The sequence below is a fragment of the Aspergillus lucknowensis genome (assembly GCF_044049455.1).
Source record: "Aspergillus lucknowensis strain CBS 449.75 chromosome Unknown BJX67scaffold_11, whole genome shotgun sequence".
Taxonomy (NCBI): domain Eukaryota; kingdom Fungi; phylum Ascomycota; class Eurotiomycetes; order Eurotiales; family Aspergillaceae; genus Aspergillus; species Aspergillus lucknowensis.
In genome coordinates this window covers 312,649-329,460 of record NW_027263555.1, presented here as the reverse complement: position 1 = coordinate 329,460, position 16,812 = coordinate 312,649, and the positions used below count along the sequence as shown (strand labels likewise).

Sequence of the window (16,812 nt, the reverse complement as noted above, 5' to 3'; positions counted from 1 at the left end):
CCAGCAATGGCCTTGTACTCGCCACTGCAATCGATAAAGTTTTTGAAAAGGGCGTATTTGTCATTGTCCCAGACCTTCCAGAATGACCAACAAACAGCATGTCGACGCCGGCGACACGGGGCGGCGGAAAGCAGCAGTGGCCATCCCAGAAAGTGAGTTATAGCCTTGCCCTTCGTGTGTATTTCTATATATAAGAGATTAATCGACATCATCAGAAGTCCTTGAAAAGGACTATACACAGTCGAGTTACAATCGAGACAAACGAGTATGCATAGATTGTTCTCTACTCATCCTTTATTATAGCTAATAGTATTATCCCTTAGTTCAAGGCCAATCTCCAAGCACAAGGGGTCCAGATCCCAGGCCTGTCACCCCCCCCCACACCCGCGCAACAAGCGCGGATAGAAGGGCTCGAGGAATCTCTACGACAGATAATTACTACACGCAGATATTACGAAAGGCATGGCGCACATCCTCGTTGGACGCGACACTCAATCTAGAGGAGGAGCTAGGGAAGCCGTTCTGGGGCACGCCCGGCCCTACATTCCAGCCAATATGCTGCGAGCAGTGATGCAGGAGGTCGGTAATGATGCGGGTGACTTGCTCATAGGTGCGAAGCGGAGAGTCGGGTGTGACTCGCTCCTTGTCCACACTGTTGCAGAGAAAGTGGCCGCTGAGCAGCAGGGGGAGGAGAGGGATTTGGATGAGGAGGAAATCGAGGAAGAGGACGAGGACACGTACACATCCGAGTATTAATTCGAATAGTTCTGAGGCACGGATGTCATTATTAGCTTGCCCAAAGCAAGCATTGTTATTCATCCAGTGCCTCTGTATTTTATCAACTTCCCCTCAATGTGGATACTGGATTACCACTACGCCCGTGCCTCATTGTTGTCGGACCATTGCTGCACTTTCCCTCATTCTAATGCCTATGAACCCGAGAGACCCTTTCTATCCGGCTGTCACTTGCATTGCCCAGCTTTACATCTGGATCTTCATGCTTTCGCGCGAATGCAAAAATCCTCCATCTTCAGCCCACCCCTCAGCCCTCTTTTGGTAATTTCTTCCAGAACCCGGGGCCCGATCACTGCGATAAACGGCGGCAACGACGTCTGGTCTTCCTTGGCCTGACGGAGAAACTCCGCCAGAACCTGCAGTCGCCAAGGGGTCAGGTCAGACATCCACTCCCCAAGGACCTGTTGCAAGCCCTCTCCAACCCCCGGGGCCATCAAACCGTGGATGATGGATCCGGTAATCACTGCCCAGGCCTCCACGAATTCCTCATCCCCCAGCTCGGCCATGGAGGAAATAGTGGTGATGTGGCGTGAGACACGAGGCAGATCGCCACATTTGAGTCGATAAGATATCTCGTTGAGGCAGCCCGCTACGAAAGATTGCATAGCTCGGTCTCTAAGATCTCCATGGAGCAGCTCTTGGATTTTTCCCACCCATACCTTGGATATCTCCTGCTCGAATTGCGTGTATCCTTGGTATTGTATGGCGACAAAGATGTTTATGCCAACAGTAATCAGCTCGGTGCTGTGGGTGGTGTTGTGAGTCATCAAGGACGTTATCCACTCGGAAAGGACCCGATTCCCGATAGTTTGGACAATTCCGAAGTAATCATGCTGATAGCCGTAATAGAGTGCTCGACCAGCGACGTTGACCATGATATCCACGACATCTGTCTTCTCCAAGCGGTATGCAGTTGCAATTCCCAGAGTGAATGCTCTCACCAAAACCTCGATAACAGATTTGTTGACTGCTTGTATCCGAAATAAAGGGCCAGTCACTGCGTGAAAGAACCTTTCCAGTCTTTTTGGCCCATGTGTGTCCAGGAGCTTGTCAATCGTGGGCAATGCCTGCTCCATAAACCGGGACGAGTCCTCGTTGGTTAGGAGGTCAAGCGCCATTTCACCATCAGTGGCTTCGTACCGCCGTAGGGTCGTATAAATGGCCTTCTCTGCGAGCTTTGACAGCCATTTCACTTTTAGCAGAGCTGACATGTAACCCACTAAAGACAGAGAATGGTGGACAACCTTCTCCCAGTCGGAAAAAAGGAACCAAGACTGAAGCCTCACCAACTCGTCTGCAGGAGCACAGTCGTGGGCGAAACTCCAGGAATCAGGCAGGCCAGGAAGTATTCGGGCCAAAGAGCCCGGGTCTGGGGCATTTTTTTTTAGCAGCGATTTGATAACATCCTTTGAACCTATCTTTATTCCCATTGTTAGTGCTGTGTTGCCACGATCATCCTGTAATGTCATGTCGGCCCCATGATCGAGGAGAAATGGGATCACGCCTGTATGACGTTCCATTGCTGCTACATAAAGTGGTGTCATCTTGTGGTTATCTCTGGCGTTAATATCTGCGCCGCTTCTGAGCAAAAGCTCCATGACATGTTGATGCCCCCTACTCGCAGCCCAGAAGAGTGGTGTTCGGCCGTAAGAATCCTTTTCCTTCCTGAGAGCCTGGAATGGCAACGCATTCCTTGTTTCCAGGAGTTGCTGGGCGAGCTTTGTGATGCCAAAGTACGCAGCCAGATGCAGGAGGGTGAATGATGTTGGTACCTCGCCATATCGAGAACGAACCCAGTACGCTTTCCACCATCTCGCGCGTACCCGCGATCGTTTTTGGAACAAGGGATTTGACAAGTCGAGGTCGGTTTTCAACGCGTCTGACCCAATCTTGAGATGCTCTGGCCAGTACACAGTCGCATAATCCACTAGAGGGTGACTCTCCTGGACTTGGAAGGCTTTGGACGTCTCGTATCCCTTCTGGATCCAGGCAAGACAGGTGTCTGCCAGCGTCAGATGTTTATCATCTGTGGCAAAGAAATCGCTAGTCCTTTTCCCGAGTGGATCGTGCCTCTGTAAATAGTCCTTGGCCGATTTATGGACAAGATGGACGACCTCGTTGCGATCGATTGTAAACAACAGCGCGCAAGACTCCATGCGACTCTTCAGAATATCCTCCGCGCCTTGCGATCCAGAAGCAGCGATGCCTATCGCAGTCGCCAGTACCGGAATAGTCATCGGGCGGCGAGACAGGACGACCCAGTGGATAATCGGAGCAACCAGCTGCTCATCTTGGATTTGAGAAACCACCAGTCGGTACATCCCATCGAGATCCCGAGGGGGGTCTTCCAAGCTGCGCTCCACTTCGGCAACAGTCTTGCCTTTGAGATATCGCGCGAAAAGTTCGATGAATAAAAACGCCGCCTCCTGCTCGGTTTGTAACATTGCGTCCACCTTTTTCAGTGTATCTCCTGCAAAGTGCGTTTCGAGTTGCTTGATCAGGTACGAGGTATATCTCTTCCTGTCACTTCGCTGTGGATCTAGCTCCAATTGGGGGAATACCCCAATCTTCTTGTCGATCCAGCCCAGTCCTTTCCGGCAAAAAAACAACATTTTGAGCCCTGGGACCGGCTCACTCGCCAGGTTTCCGACCTTGGTAAGTAGCTTTTGTGTCGAGACCATGTCGCATTCATCTAGTCCGTCAAGCACGCAATAGACGGGACCGGGCAGACCACCCCGGAGCAGGTCAATAAATACTCTCCAAAGCGGAGTGACATCGGAAATAGTGTAGTTCTGTATGTTGGGCGTTGTAAAATGACTTCGCACAAGTTCGAAAAGGTGAGGATTCTGCTTGAGAAGCTGGTATAAGAGACCCCTTAGTATCATGGTTCCCGAGCTGTACTTTTCATCCCTGCTGTTGCAGAAGAAATACAAGAGCGTCCCCTTGGTTTGCAGGGATATTTCTTCCAGAATCCGCGTCAGGTGGATTGCCAGCATAGTCTTCCCTTGACCAGGCCCCCCTACAACCACCAGAACCTCTGAGGCATTGCCTGATGACCATTCCACGTATCTGGTGTCGTTGACGAACCACTCACAAGTTCCAGGAACTCTTCGTCCCTTTCTATCAATGAGATCGCTCCTTTCGTCCTCTGGATAGCAAACAAAGAGGACATCGAGGACCGATTTGAGATGAGGATCATCTACTGGGAAGATCGCGCGAGTGGGAGAAGCCACGGAGAGAAGCTCTTTGGCGTATGCAGCCGCTGCGAGAGCCGCATAGGGTTGCCAGGCTTTGTTCTTGTGAGAGTCCGAATAGTCCGAGATCCCCCTGATAACAAGGCATGGAAAACTCTCCAACACCCCGGCCGCTTCCATCTCAAAGCACAGAATACCGTGGGGTGCGGCTATGCGATCGCGCGTTTCGCCGTCTCGAACCACTCGATTCCCGGAGCCAATGATGCCGTAATGCACGATCGGATTGCTCGTCCCCCGTGGGGGCCGAGAGATGATGTTCGTCCCCCCCTTTGCGATACAAGTGCTGCACGTGTCCTCGGTTGGATCATGATGATAGTCGGGCTTGAAAAGAATGTCTTGCGCCGGGCCGGGCGCACAGAATTCAGGACGTGTTTTGCAGATCCGGGCAATGTAGTCGGCAAACGGAGGAGCCTGTGAGTTGCCTTGCAAGTGGTTTTTGCACACGCTGTTCACGGCGGATAGGAGGACGTTTGGCGGCTTGTCCAAGAATCCGATATTTTCCTGGGTGCCATTTGGGTGGTCCTTGAAGAAGTCGTACTGGAACACGCCCCCCTTGCCTCTCTCAGGCTTGCTGACGACAACATCGCCGAGGCGAATGTCATGCTTCGGGCTCGGGGCCCCTCCAGCAACTCCAATCAGTAGTCCGTAGTGGATTGACTGGAACTTCGAACGCATTTCGGTGACCACTTTGGCTGCAGAGTTCGTCCCATAGCCACCGGAGGGTAAGCAGGTGACCACAACATTGTGGTTGCAGATAGACCCCAGCGTGTAGAGGTTGCTTCCCCCACGGATGAGGACGTCCTTTTTGTGGACCCGGTCCAGCAGTAATTCCACCGCCAAAATCTCAATCGGTAATGCGCTGATCAATGCAACGGAGTACTGTTCGTAGCGTAACATGTTAAGGGTTGACCATTTTTCGCGGGGCAAGAGCCACCGACTGTCGGCTGGCAAAAGGACGAACAGAAGGTGAGCATGGAGAACGGAGGGAATCGCAACTTATTTGGCGCTTCCACGCACCTCCCTGCCGCATGCTGGCAAGATGAGAACCAAGAGTTTTTGTCCGTGTCGACGCAAAGGAAAAAGCAAAGACGCCAGCTCTGCTGCACCTCGCCACAAACAGCAAAGATATCGGTGTTGATCTTGCGGGCACTGGTCAACCGCCCGTGAACGGGCGGGCGCATCGGCACGACCCAGCAGATCTGATCGTAAAGCTCAGGAATACCCCGCGACGGTAGGGGATGGAAGAGAGAACCCTGGATGCCTTCGAAGCGATGAGGAGTGTGACTGAATAATGGATCACACCTGAGCCGTGCCAACCCTCATACTATAGTATGGGGAACACAGCTCTAAACACCCTTTACTACCCCGCCACTGCATAGTGCCAGCTCTAGTTAGCTACTACTTATTCTTAATAAAATTCTGTATTCTGCTCTATCCTCTTCCTGATGGACGAGTGCTTACAGCAAGATCTCACAGGGTCTGGAAAACAGGGCTTCCCTTCTGCTTAGCTGTACTTAAGCCATCTTTGTGAATACGGACAATAGTCAAGTGAGCCCTGGGCGTCATGCTGCTTGACAGAAGAAATTTGCTAAATTTTAGGGTCGGTATAAATGAATATAGTAAGCACCTACCCCAGCAAGGTGATTTGGTCACCTGGGACCTCGGGATGATGAGTCGCTTACCCCAGAGGGTGAGGAGGACGCTATATGACTCCTTCATCGTCTACGACCACGCCTGCAACTGGGTGGGTGTGTACGGCCCCGACAACGAGGGACTTCGTGCCGTTGAGGCCCGCAAGGCCGCGTTTCCGCTGAACGGGGAACCGGAATAGAGGTGTATTTTTTGAGCAGTGATGATTTTATTGGGAACTCGTTCTTTATGTCATCTTTCTCAGGCATTTCATTGCTGATGTAATTATTCAAGGTCGATCTTGGTAGTATATACAAGTAGAGGCGTGCCAATATGGTGGAGATTCAGTACGGGATTGGTTTCAACCACGAGCCGCGGACTCCGAATAACATCAAAAGGGGCTACAGCCATAAACTATGAGAGAATGCCCTCGTTATTTCCGTAACACCTTCGTAACAATTGGCATCCTGCCCGGTGGCTGGTGATTTCTACCCGTCCCTCGATAGTAAACATGACCGCTGGAGGGACACATGCAGCCTTACCCTATCGGCAGGACGGGATAGATTGGGGTGCATGCTCGCAACCTGATTACCGTAGTGCCGAAGAATCATGAAGGCCTGCCGAATTCGGGCGTTGGGAATTGTGCGCTTACCTAAAGAGTGAGCCTGTACGGTTCTGGGGCAGTATTATTGTATATTTACAATCTACGCTGGGCGTTGATCTGCGGCCACATCATCATCTAGGGCGCTTCGTATCCAGTCGGGCTGCTTGTGCACATGATGCTGGGCGCTGTAGTCATATTCTCTGTTCGGTTCTGGAAAGATGTAGCAATAATATTGGGAGGTACGAGTCATGTTAGGAGATTCACATCTCGGCACTGACTGCAGCAACATAAGCTAAAATATCTAATACAGTTAATGAGAAGGAGCGAAAACAGCTCTTCATGGTAATGCCGATATAAACATCCCCCCTGTTTGCGAGGATACCGATGTGCTATCAAGCATTGAGCTGTGGTTAGCTTTCGAAAGGAATGTTGCGAGTACTTCACGCGCTATGTTGGTCGAGATACAACCGGGCATCACGAATTACCTGAGGGGCGACGTGATGATAGAGCAAGGCATGGCCAGTGTTATCATAAACTCTTACGACATGGTTACTCGCCGCTGGGAAGCTATCATAGATAGCGTATGGCTGGCTACCGCACACCTTCGGACAGAATGAACTGTCCTGGCGACCAATTCCCAGGAAGACTGGTCCACGAAATTCGGGAGCCTCGGACAAGTGGAAGGCGAATGAAAGAGCCGCTCCCAGTGTATCCAAATCTCGAGTCTCAAAGTCCGTCTGCAAAGCTTCTGCATCGTAATTCCCGAAGAAACATGCTACCTCGCGGGCAGCGACCGTAGGCTGAGTTTGATAGAAGTTGTCCAGATTCCCCCACTTGTCTGGATTCAGTATGTTTCCGGCAGTTTGGAGGCCGGCGATGAAGGCTGGGTACACCCAGTCCTTATCCCAACTAGTTCCAAGGAAGAGGATATTGTCAACATCCGTCGGGTACGTCGCTGCAATGGCGTTGGCTACTACCCCGCCAATCGAGAACCCGACAAGGGCAACCTGGTCAAAAGTGCGTCCCAGCACTCCCTCAGAACGAATGCCTTGAAGAACTTCATGGGTATTCTGGACAAGAGTCGCCGTCTGTACTTCGAGATATCCATTGGGCTTGGTACTATTTCCAGCTCCTGGCGTCCGAACCCGTCAGAAAGGCTGATCAATGCTCCAAAAGAAAAGAAGCGAGTTCTTGATCAAAACGTACCAACAAAGTCAATTGCAAGTGTAGAATAGCCAGCGTTTGTCATGTAAAGAACCCAACTATACTCTTCGGGCTTGTATGGGAAATCCCACATGACTTTGTTGAAGGTGGCGCCATGGAGGAGGACCTGGAGCGTGTCCTTGGATGCAATACCAGCCGGAGGCTCACAAAACCGGGCTGATAGTTCGTAATCGCCGTCAACTAAAACCTCTCCGTCTGATACAGAAAACAGAACATCGATGTCGTAGTCTTCCAACGAGACGGTACCCTCTATAGTCTTCTGGGCGTGGACGGGAATAATGAAGTCCTGGCAAACCGGCGGCCTGTTACCCACGGTGCCGTTGGAGCTTGAGCGCTGCTCTTTGAGAGGTGATCATGTCAAAAATTGCATTTCATCATCTGGAAAAAAAGCAACTGAAACCCACCTATGGCTCGCGCATCCGCTACCGCCGAAACGAGGAGCGGGATAACGAGGAAACGGGGAACGCTTCGAACCTTCATGGCGGCGGACCGTATGAAAGTGGTGGAAGGGAAGACGACGGGATCTCGTACTCTGGGCCAGATCAATACTTAAATCGTTCACTCCCCCATGTTATTCAGCTCGGAGTCATCGGACAGGCGTGGGAGGACCGGAGTATCAAGGACTGTCCTCCCTTGGCAGGCCTTGGAAGCCCTTGGCAACCTGGAGTATGCCCTTGGCATCCCAAAGCGAGAAGGGCCGGCGTGGACTGAACATGGCCGCGCGTTTTTGTTGGTGAGCCTCGCCTCGATTGAGCGGCTTTAATTGTGGGCACATGCGCATCGAGGCTCTGGGATCTGCCGAAAAGCAGTGCGCGACATCCGAGTCACCATGCGTAGCCCTATTCCAATCTTGCTGAGCCTCACATGGCTATACCAGGCATCTGCTACCTCCGTGCAGCAAGTGGCTAGGGTTTCAGAATGCGCAAGTCTTCCTCGTATTTGGTATCCAAACACAACTGACGAATGGCTTGACACAGTGCGCTCTTCTTGCTGCGCGGTTCCCCGACGCAACTTTGCCGCAGGACAACTCGACAAGCTCCCCCTACTACACGGAAAGGACCTCATTTTGGTGTATGTACCGTTTCTATTCCAAAATACCTCCCAATATAACTCTGTACTAAGCGCTTTTGTCGTACACACTAGCATGGACAGAGTGGCTAGAACCTACGTGCGTTTTCCTCCCGAATAGCACGCAGCAGGTATCCGAGGCAGTCATCATCTTTACCGACTACGACTGCCCCTTTGCAATTCGAGGCGGCGGACATAGTGCCATCCGCGGGGCCGCAAACATAGACGACGGCATTATGGTCAACATGAAGCGGATCCGAGACCTCGATTTCAGCCCTGACAACAAGACTATCACCATCGGAATGGGTTACACTTGGGCCGAGGTGTACGAAATTGTTGAGCCATTGGGATATATGGTCCCTGGTGGAAGATTTGCAGGCGTGGGCACTGGTCTCGCTCTTGGTGCTGGCGTGTCCTACTTCGCCAACGAAAGAGGTCTTACGATTGACAACGTAGTCAACCATCGGGTTGTTCTCGCCAACGGCACGGTGATGGAGGCCAACGAACACACGAACAACGATCTACATTGGGCATTGAGGGGTGGCTCGAATAATTTTGGGGTTGTCACGCATATCACCCTCCCTGCTATTCCTCACCAAGGCATGCACGGAGGTCGAGTGACCTATCCACCCAACACAGTCGATGCCCTCACCAACCTCACATACGAATACCAGGTGCGAACCTCAGTAGAGGCGCCGGATACCCATGTCCTTTCCACCTACGTGTATGACGGCGAAAGCAATGTCACCTATGGGTTCACGCCTGTCGTCTACCAAAGAAATGCGACCCAAATGCCTCCCAGTTTGCAGCCCTGGTTGGATATCGAACACTCTAATTCAACCGTCCGGAACAGAACCTACGGAGACCTAGCCAGAGAACTCGTTGCTGGGTTCCCGAATGGTTTGGTGTATGTTTGGCTCTTCCGCACATTGTTGACGGCTGACAGGACGCTTTGACTGACCTAACCAGGCAAACCCACTACTCACTGACCGTTTACCCGTCGTTAGAGTATTTCCGCTTTCTCCGGGAACGGTTTTCCGAATTTTGTGCCGGCTTTTCCCACATTGAGGGCTTCGCGGGCCTCCACACCCTGATGGCAATAACCCCGGCAGCTATTGCAAAGGCTGGACGGAATAATCCTATTGGCCTTAATCGGGCCCGACCGGATACTACGCTGACGGGTTTGTCCTCACTCTCCAATTTGCAGGTCGTGTTGTTTTATAGGCCGAAGTGATGTTAACTTATATACAGTCCTCTATCTGGGCCTCCAGTTCAATAACGAAGAAGACATCGACGAGGTCTTTCCAGACTGGGATATCTTCATTCGCACCATGGAAGCAGAGGCCAAACTCCAGGACGTTCTCTTCCCCTATATGTAAGCTTTGCCTTTGCCTAGTGAATGGTGTTCCTCCGGAAATCTGACCCCAATATTAATAGCATGTTGACGTACTCCGACGACAACCAAGAAGTTATTGCGTCGTACGGTGAGGAGAATGTGTCTCGGCTTCAAGCGATTCAGCAAAAGTATGACCCTTCTTTAGTCTTTCAACGCCTGGTCACTGGGGGACAGAAGATTCCTTTGCGGTAGTACAGGGAAAATTGGTGTTGAATTGCCTGCATTCCGGTCGTGTGTTCTTGTTTAGTCTTGAGATAAGACAGTGTATGCGGTGTAACAGAACAGGACAGAAAAGAGGGGCAATCGGAAGGCAACATGGATTTATGCTTCTTAGGTATTCAGCAAGTGTTTCATTCGAGGCCTTAATGCCGAGGGATGCGGTAGAGTTAATGTCGACCGTCATCGATATCGGTGATAAGAGTAATTCACTCTTCTGACTGTATTAGGATCAGCCAGTGTTATTGCTCTGCTACTACCTCCTATTATTGCTTATATTACTATATCTAGCTTTTCTATTTTTATAATTAATACTACTATTATTCTAGAGTAACCTGCTTTAAAGAATTTTTATAAAATAACTTATCTAATACTTACTTTATAAGCTATAGTATATATTATAGGCTAGCCCTATCTTTTTATCTTAACTTTTATCTAACTATAATAAGTTCTTATACTTGTTAGATATAATTATACTAGATAGGATAAGTTAATCTAAATTTTTATAAAGCAACTTGTCTAGTACTTATTCAACAAGTTATAGTATATATAGACTTGTTCAACCCAACCTGTGAAACCCACCCCAACCCGCCCCAACCCGCCAAGAAATGGGTTGGGTTGCTGATTCTAATAATCTAATAGGTTTTAGATTATACATGGGTAACCTGCCTATAAATTACTACCTAATTAGGCAGTAATCTATATACATGGGTTTTATAGGTTTTATAGGTTAGATTAGTAGGTTTTTTAGTAACCTATAGGCAGGTTTCCAATCCCCATAACCCAACCCAAAACCCACCAGTTCATCTTCAAAGGCCATGGGTCAACCCAAAACCTGCGGGTTAACAAGTCTAGCCATTCTTTCTTAGCTAAACTACTAATAAGATATCCATGTTATATTCTTGACAGAATTCAAATGCTTTGCAGAATAAGGAATCTCCTTATTATTGATATTATTGATACTTTGCCTTTAATTTATTAGACTTGTGGTAATAGATTCTTCTTGGAAGGCCAGGAGCAGAGGCCTAGATCTTTGGTGAACCAATCTGCCAAGCTTTAATCTGCTTGATGAAGTCGGGGCACGAGTTATTCCATGATCGAGAGGGCGCTTCATACTCGTGCGCGCTCGCGGTGTCTCTCTTAGTCGCGCGAGGAGGGGTAAGCAGGGTGAGCAACTCACCCCAACAAGGTGAGTTGCTCACCCTACTCACCTGTGGTAAACCTTGGAGATCTACTGCTTAACCTTCTGAGATTAGGGATTGGATAGTCAACGGGTGACTTCAAATACTAGTGCTGCCAAAATCCTGCTGCCTAGTTTTGGATCCCCATCCCAAATAGTATCGTTTATCAATTGGTTGAACGAAACCAACCATTCCTCTTGGTTTCAAACGTTCGTAAGTGACTTCTCACTGTTGAGCACCTGGAAAGAACGGCAGCCCCTCAAGTGATCTCGCAACGAGCATGACATTACCGTCCTCGAAAATGGACTCGAAGCATTGGAGAAAACCCGCAAGACCAAATACGATTTGATGGATATCCAAATGCCCATCATGAGTGGCTTTGAGTCGACAACCCAGATTCGCAATTATGAACGAGACCACAGTGTCTCGCGTACGCTGATCATTGCCCTGACAGCGCATGCTATGTTCCGCGATCGCGATAAATGTATGGCGGTGGGCATGGACAATTACGTTTCAAAACCGCTCAACAGAATCAGTTGATTCAGATCATTTCTAAATGGGCTACAGCGATTCGATTGGGGGTGGGAAGTATACAACGAGGTCATGACGATGGTAACGGCAATGGCGACAATATACAATCAGCATATACAGATAAATTAAGAAATAAAAAAGAAGTTCAGTAGTTATTCTCGGTAGCTATTGCTTGCCTTCTAAATGAAATCCTATTCGGTTCCTCCAGACACGGTTCTTCAATAATGATAATCTTAATTGTATCCGAATCATGTGTGCTAGTTGCGAGAGAAAGTTCCCTTGCACGAATAGAACAAGACGACGATGGGCAGCGACCAAGGCAATCTAAGCAGATACCTTGAAGGAGCCAGTGATATGAGCACCAAATCCAGGTATTCTCTCCATTTCAGACCCCACAATCGTCAGTGCGATCGCTCAGCGTCTAAACGTTGCTAAGATCACTTGGCCCCAGAGAGTCTGGAAGAAGCTAGAACAAGGTCAAACGATTCTACGGATATCCATGGGTAAACGTACCTCGCCAATGGTTTTTAGTGTATAGTTTCCATCCGCGTCGTATCTGAACACGGGAAATGACGGGGTAGTGAAGTCCCTCATGCTACATCTCGAATTAGCCCGCCCGTACATTACTCCTCCTCCTGGTAACAGGAAGAAACTAGGGTATAAATACAATTGTCGACACATCCCGCAAGGAGAAACTCCCGGTGTGATATCTGATGAGACAGCAATCGCCTTGAAGTCGCGGTGACCAGCTGTCTGTAGGTCGGATGTTCATTAGAAAAGACAATTCTTATACACTCCGTCGCACCATGCGAAATGGCAAGACTTACCAAAGCAGTAGCGAAGGCGACTCGCTCCGCACATACTCCAACAGGATACGACGCACTCTCAATATTAACCCCGATGATGCATTCGCCGCTCTGAGTGAGAAGACAGGCTCCAACGCGAAATTTAGAGTACGGACCTGAAATAATTGCGACGTTAGAAAAGAAATTGTCAGGCTGCGCAAGGGTTTAATGTCTCCGAAGACTACTGACATAGCGCGCTCTCTTTAGCAGCGATTGCCTTGGTAGAGATTGTATCCAGTTCTTCAGACGATACTTCGTAGCGAAGTCCTGCGGATGCCATTGTTCTTCAATTAATGGATGAAATAAAAGCATTGATCTCGTGTTGCGATATGAACGGAGTGTTGGGAGTGGTTTTCTTAAGTACTCCTGCAGACTTGGCTAAACCCTCGGCCTAGTCGGCACCTTACCCAAGCAGGAGCCCGACGAAGCTTTGATAGTAATAAGGTTACATTGTGCTCGTATTTCGTTTTTTGGAGGTGTTATCCCAAGCCTAGGATTGGTTTGCTGCTGCTAAGTTCATGTTTGGGGAATCTCCGCCGCTGCTTGGCAATTCCTGTGTTCATGTTGTCTTGGAACGCCAGCCGTGGTATTCAAAATACCTTTCTTCATAATACCTTTCTTCATAAATGAAACATCCTTCAAGAGTGTCATACTGGCATCAACAGTGGCAATGGCACAAAGCTCGCATACACTTTTGTACATCTGTCAATGGAGCCACATATGCTCTATTAATAAGCACTTCTGTTGTTTCCTGGGGATAATAATAAATCAAGATACCTATACCTGTCAAGAAAACAGACACTGCACGGTAACTGATAAGCTCAGTTGGTTGAACGTAACCAAAGATTGTCTGTGTCATTTAATCGGAGAGCTGCGTTCGTTCTCGTTGTTGAGCACCTTCTGCGGCCTTAAGTGATCTCTAGAAAAGGTAGGCACGCTTAGGAAAGATTTAGTCGTCAAGGGTGCTGGGATCCTATCATTGGGGTTGGATGCCCACCTGAAGATCGAAAGGACCCACCAGGGGAGTTTCGCCGCGGGAGTTTCGGCAGCACTGAATCAGCCCTCATATGGCTGCGGTAAAGCGACAGAAGCAGCAGTTGATCATGTGATCTTCCCTTACATCCATGAGGATACTAAGCGTCCGTGTGAGAAAGAAGACATGATGATGTGTGTTTAGATTTGTAGGAGCGAGCTAGCGGAGAGGAAGCTACTTCTCTAGGCGTATGAAGAATCAGACACTGTGATGACTTATACGGCTCATACAGTGCGCTATTTAATGCGCAGTACAAGGCAGAGACACGACAATAATGAGCCTTTGGTAATCTAAGCTTTTGCTTGTAAGCCCTCTCTCTCATCATCAAAAGATCCCCTCGGACCAATCTGTCATACTTTTAATCCATCTCTCATGCGGCACATCTCCAAGGTCCACATATCTTCTGGCACTAGGCCTGGTCAAAAAGTCCTTGTAGAAGCTCTCCAGCCGCGGGTAATACTCTAGCACCTCGCGGCCATATACGTCGGTGACCTTCCTCCCTGCAGACCGGGTCATATCGATCCCGTAACAATCGTGCGTGAAGTCGAAGAACTGGAATAGGACGATTTCTGCGATGGTGGCCTGTCTCTTTCCTTCACGTGGCTTGTCGCCAGGGCCATTGCCGTCCTCGTCCCATCTCAGGTCCGCGGAGGAGTAGCCGTTCTCCTCGAACCAGTTCTCGATTGCGAGGAGATTCCGCCGCGTCCATCCGAGCATTTCTTTGGCAGCTGCGGGGATCCGCATCGTCCCCGTTCCGGACCCGAAGATGCGGATCGGATTCCAGCTATCTGTAAGTCCGCTCGCTAGGCTTAGCAGTTCGCCGTGCCTTGCGGCAAGAAGAGGTGGAATCTCTTGCTTATTGTCCTTAGCCACGGTAGAGTCTGAAATGCTCTCTTCAAGCGATAGTTTGTTGATCGGCAGCGTTAAGATGGGCGGTTGGGAGAGCTTGGGGAATCCCCATCGGCCCGTATTACAGGCTTCCTCGAGGAATTCCATAATTGGGATCGACTGCTTGATGTAAATGGAGTCACCGTTGGACTTGGGGATAGCCAGGATCGGAAGACTCCCCGGAGGCTTTGGCGGGAATCCCTCGGGCGTCTCACCACCGAACTGGACATCCGTTACGTGGACAACAGTGACGAGCGACGATGGGATGCTTCTTTCCCGGAGGTAGATAATCACTCTTCGTGGGAATGGTTGCCAGGGGTAGGCATAAAGTAGCCAAGATGTAGAAGACATGATGAGTGAGTATGAAATATGTGAAATGACTTTGGCAAAAGAAGGTGAAATCTTCGAAAGAGAATCGTAGGAGCCCTGAGCCTATCCTTATAGAGCTGGTCGGAGACTTCCACCTCTTGGCTCGGGGACATTCGTCAGAACCAACAGTGATAAACAAACCCGTGTGGCTCGGACACATTAGGTATTTAGCGGCTAGTAATCATATGATGCACGTCATATGAATGGAGCATTCGTCTTTCACTAAGTGCGGTTTGTTCATAAAAGGCACACTGTGCTTGAAACGCTCTTCTGCCATCCTCGGCTGTCAACGATGGGGGAATCGTGATGGGAAGGAAAGATGGCTGAGGGAGGAGTCAAAAGGAGTGAACGGACGGGAATAAGCTCTCTGTGGAAGGACGGCCCGGGAGCCGTGATCTCTATATATTCTTATGCGAGACGCCAAATTTCAAGAAATACGCGAGAAAGTTCCATCCTTACAGACAGGCGTCTTCCGCTCAATGTGGAAGTAAAGCTTTGAATGTCAATGTCCGGATGGGAACGCTGGTATGGATATAACTGGCTGATACTCGGTCATTTGCTCCTCCTCTTGTCGGGAGCACCCAAATCTGATCCAGATCGTCTCCTGTAGATACTGCTGGCCATGGGGATCAGTTTCGAAATCCAGTCGTGGATTGAAGGAGGAATAGAGAAGCTATCAGCGTTGGGAATCTCTTCCAACGCGGCCACCAGCCCGGCGAAGCAGTCCCTTCTCGACGAGATTCGTGCATGGACCGATAGCCAGGTTGCGGGCTATAAGAAGCTCTGTGAAGGCGTGTTCCATTTGCAAACATTACCGAAGACGGCGACAGGGAAGCTTCTGCGGAGGCTTTTGCCTGCTATACTTGCGGAGAAGAACGGGAAACTTAAGATTCACCTTATGCCCGTAGGCTTTCCTCCTGTTACTAATTGCGGCGCAGTGTTGCTCTTCCCAATCCATACAACTTCAGAAGGATGACCGTGCGCTCGTCGGAGGGTGGATTTGACTGTGAACGGTTTGTGGATGCTGTATTAGATAACACGAACGCGAGCGTCCAGGCTAAGGAGGGCAGCAATGTTGATTGTACCAGTGGAGCAGGTGCGATGAGAGGTTTGGGTCTGGTTACCGTCGGTATTGCAGCGATGGTATCGTTGGTGGGATTCCTACAGTATTCGCGTTAGAAACATAAACAGCACGATCCCTAGTTGGATGTGATTCATGTCAAGCTCCACAAGCTCTTACACGAGCGTCAGAAGACGCGGCTGATGGCTGACGCCGCTTTGACGATCTGGAGCAGAGAGATGCCAGAGCTTTGAACAGGGCGAATCCACCCGAAACTTCGAATTGAAGATGCCCGGTTATTTTCTTCCATCTCCGTGCCCAACTCTCATAATTTTCTATCGCCCATTTAATTCGTGGCGGTTTTCTCAACGAGTCCACTCGGTCATCAGAGTCAGTTTCCACAACATGTGAGCTAATCCTTTTCTATCCGCAGCCGCGCAGCCGCTTGGCCATCCTGAAACCACTCCAATCACAAGTCACTGGCGAAGTAATCGATGAGATTAGTATTGTCGATAGTGAGGTCTTCTCCATGCGAAGGGTCGTCGATAGTTGGTTCCCTGCCCCCACCAAGTACAATTTACGACGACTTTGAGGCTCCAGGCAAGTCTTTGGATGAAGCAGAGAGCTCTCTGATGTCACGAGGGAGGGTGCAGGTGAGCCAGTGGTCAAAGTCTCACCCTGCCTCGTGTTGCTTGTCACCTAATCTCAGTCCGAAAATT

The 16,812-nt window shown here is 49.7% G+C and overlaps 9 protein-coding genes across 9 annotated transcripts; 4 read left to right on the top strand and 5 right to left on the bottom strand.

The window, feature by feature from the left end:
* Positions 1–82: 82 nt before the first annotated feature.
* BJX67DRAFT_379526 (uncharacterized protein) lies at positions 83–756 on the top strand (the record flags this gene model as incomplete). The annotated part of the gene is made up of 2 exons (XM_071032590.1): positions 83–152; positions 449–756. 2 exons carry the CDS (start codon positions 83–85, stop codon positions 754–756), a joined length of 378 nt encoding a protein of 125 aa, XP_070888026.1.
* A 138-nt stretch (positions 757–894) lies between these two features.
* On the bottom strand, positions 895–1,667 carry BJX67DRAFT_348662 (uncharacterized protein). Its single transcript, XM_071028676.1, has one exon. The coding sequence runs from the start codon at positions 1,560–1,562 to the stop codon at positions 996–998; it is 567 nt and encodes a 188-aa protein (XP_070888025.1). The 5' UTR covers positions 1,563–1,667; the 3' UTR covers positions 895–995.
* A 2,147-nt stretch (positions 1,668–3,814) lies between these two features.
* Positions 3,815–4,956, bottom strand: BJX67DRAFT_387129 (nucleoside phosphorylase domain-containing protein; the record flags this gene model as incomplete). The annotated part of the gene is made up of 2 exons (XM_071034185.1): positions 4,029–4,956; positions 3,815–3,943 (listed from the first exon to the last, which is right to left on the bottom strand). The coding sequence occupies exons 1-2, from the start codon at positions 4,944–4,946 to the stop codon at positions 3,815–3,817; spliced, it is 1,047 nt and encodes a 348-aa protein (XP_070888024.1). The 5' UTR covers positions 4,947–4,956.
* A 1,766-nt stretch (positions 4,957–6,722) lies between these two features.
* BJX67DRAFT_371047 (alpha/beta hydrolase) lies at positions 6,723–7,986 on the bottom strand (the record flags this gene model as incomplete). Its single annotated transcript, XM_071031017.1, has 3 exons — positions 6,723–7,414; positions 7,489–7,845; positions 7,911–7,986. The coding sequence occupies 3 exons, from the start codon at positions 7,984–7,986 to the stop codon at positions 6,723–6,725; spliced, it is 1,125 nt and encodes a 374-aa protein (XP_070888023.1).
* A 349-nt stretch (positions 7,987–8,335) lies between these two features.
* BJX67DRAFT_379523 (FAD-binding oxidoreductase) lies at positions 8,336–10,162 on the top strand (the record flags this gene model as incomplete). The annotated part of the gene is made up of 6 exons (XM_071032589.1): positions 8,336–8,416; positions 8,484–8,577; positions 8,650–9,481; positions 9,544–9,755; positions 9,826–9,949; positions 10,012–10,162. The coding sequence occupies 6 exons, from the start codon at positions 8,336–8,338 to the stop codon at positions 10,160–10,162; spliced, it is 1,494 nt and encodes a 497-aa protein (XP_070888022.1).
* A 1,375-nt stretch (positions 10,163–11,537) lies between these two features.
* Positions 11,538–11,940, top strand: BJX67DRAFT_348660 (response regulator). Its single transcript, XM_071028675.1, has one exon. The coding sequence runs from the start codon at positions 11,716–11,718 to the stop codon at positions 11,905–11,907; it is 192 nt and encodes a 63-aa protein (XP_070888021.1). The 5' UTR covers positions 11,538–11,715; the 3' UTR covers positions 11,908–11,940.
* A 91-nt stretch (positions 11,941–12,031) lies between these two features.
* On the bottom strand, positions 12,032–13,061 carry BJX67DRAFT_348657 (cytidine deaminase family protein). Its single transcript, XM_071028674.1, has 4 exons — positions 12,933–13,061; positions 12,726–12,859; positions 12,566–12,651; positions 12,032–12,493 (listed from the first exon to the last, which is right to left on the bottom strand). The coding sequence occupies exons 1-4, from the start codon at positions 13,021–13,023 to the stop codon at positions 12,376–12,378; spliced, it is 429 nt and encodes a 142-aa protein (XP_070888020.1). The 5' UTR covers positions 13,024–13,061; the 3' UTR covers positions 12,032–12,375.
* Positions 13,062–13,924: 863 nt separating this feature from the next.
* BJX67DRAFT_348655 (uncharacterized protein) lies at positions 13,925–15,133 on the bottom strand. Its single transcript, XM_071028673.1, has one exon. It carries the CDS (start codon positions 15,013–15,015, stop codon positions 14,101–14,103), a length of 915 nt encoding a protein of 304 aa, XP_070888019.1. The 5' UTR covers positions 15,016–15,133; the 3' UTR covers positions 13,925–14,100.
* Positions 15,134–15,696: 563 nt separating this feature from the next.
* Positions 15,697–16,378, top strand: BJX67DRAFT_348653 (uncharacterized protein). Its single transcript, XM_071028672.1, has one exon. It carries the CDS (start codon positions 16,006–16,008, stop codon positions 16,210–16,212), a length of 207 nt encoding a protein of 68 aa, XP_070888018.1. The 5' UTR covers positions 15,697–16,005; the 3' UTR covers positions 16,213–16,378.
* Positions 16,379–16,812: the final 434 nt, after the last annotated feature.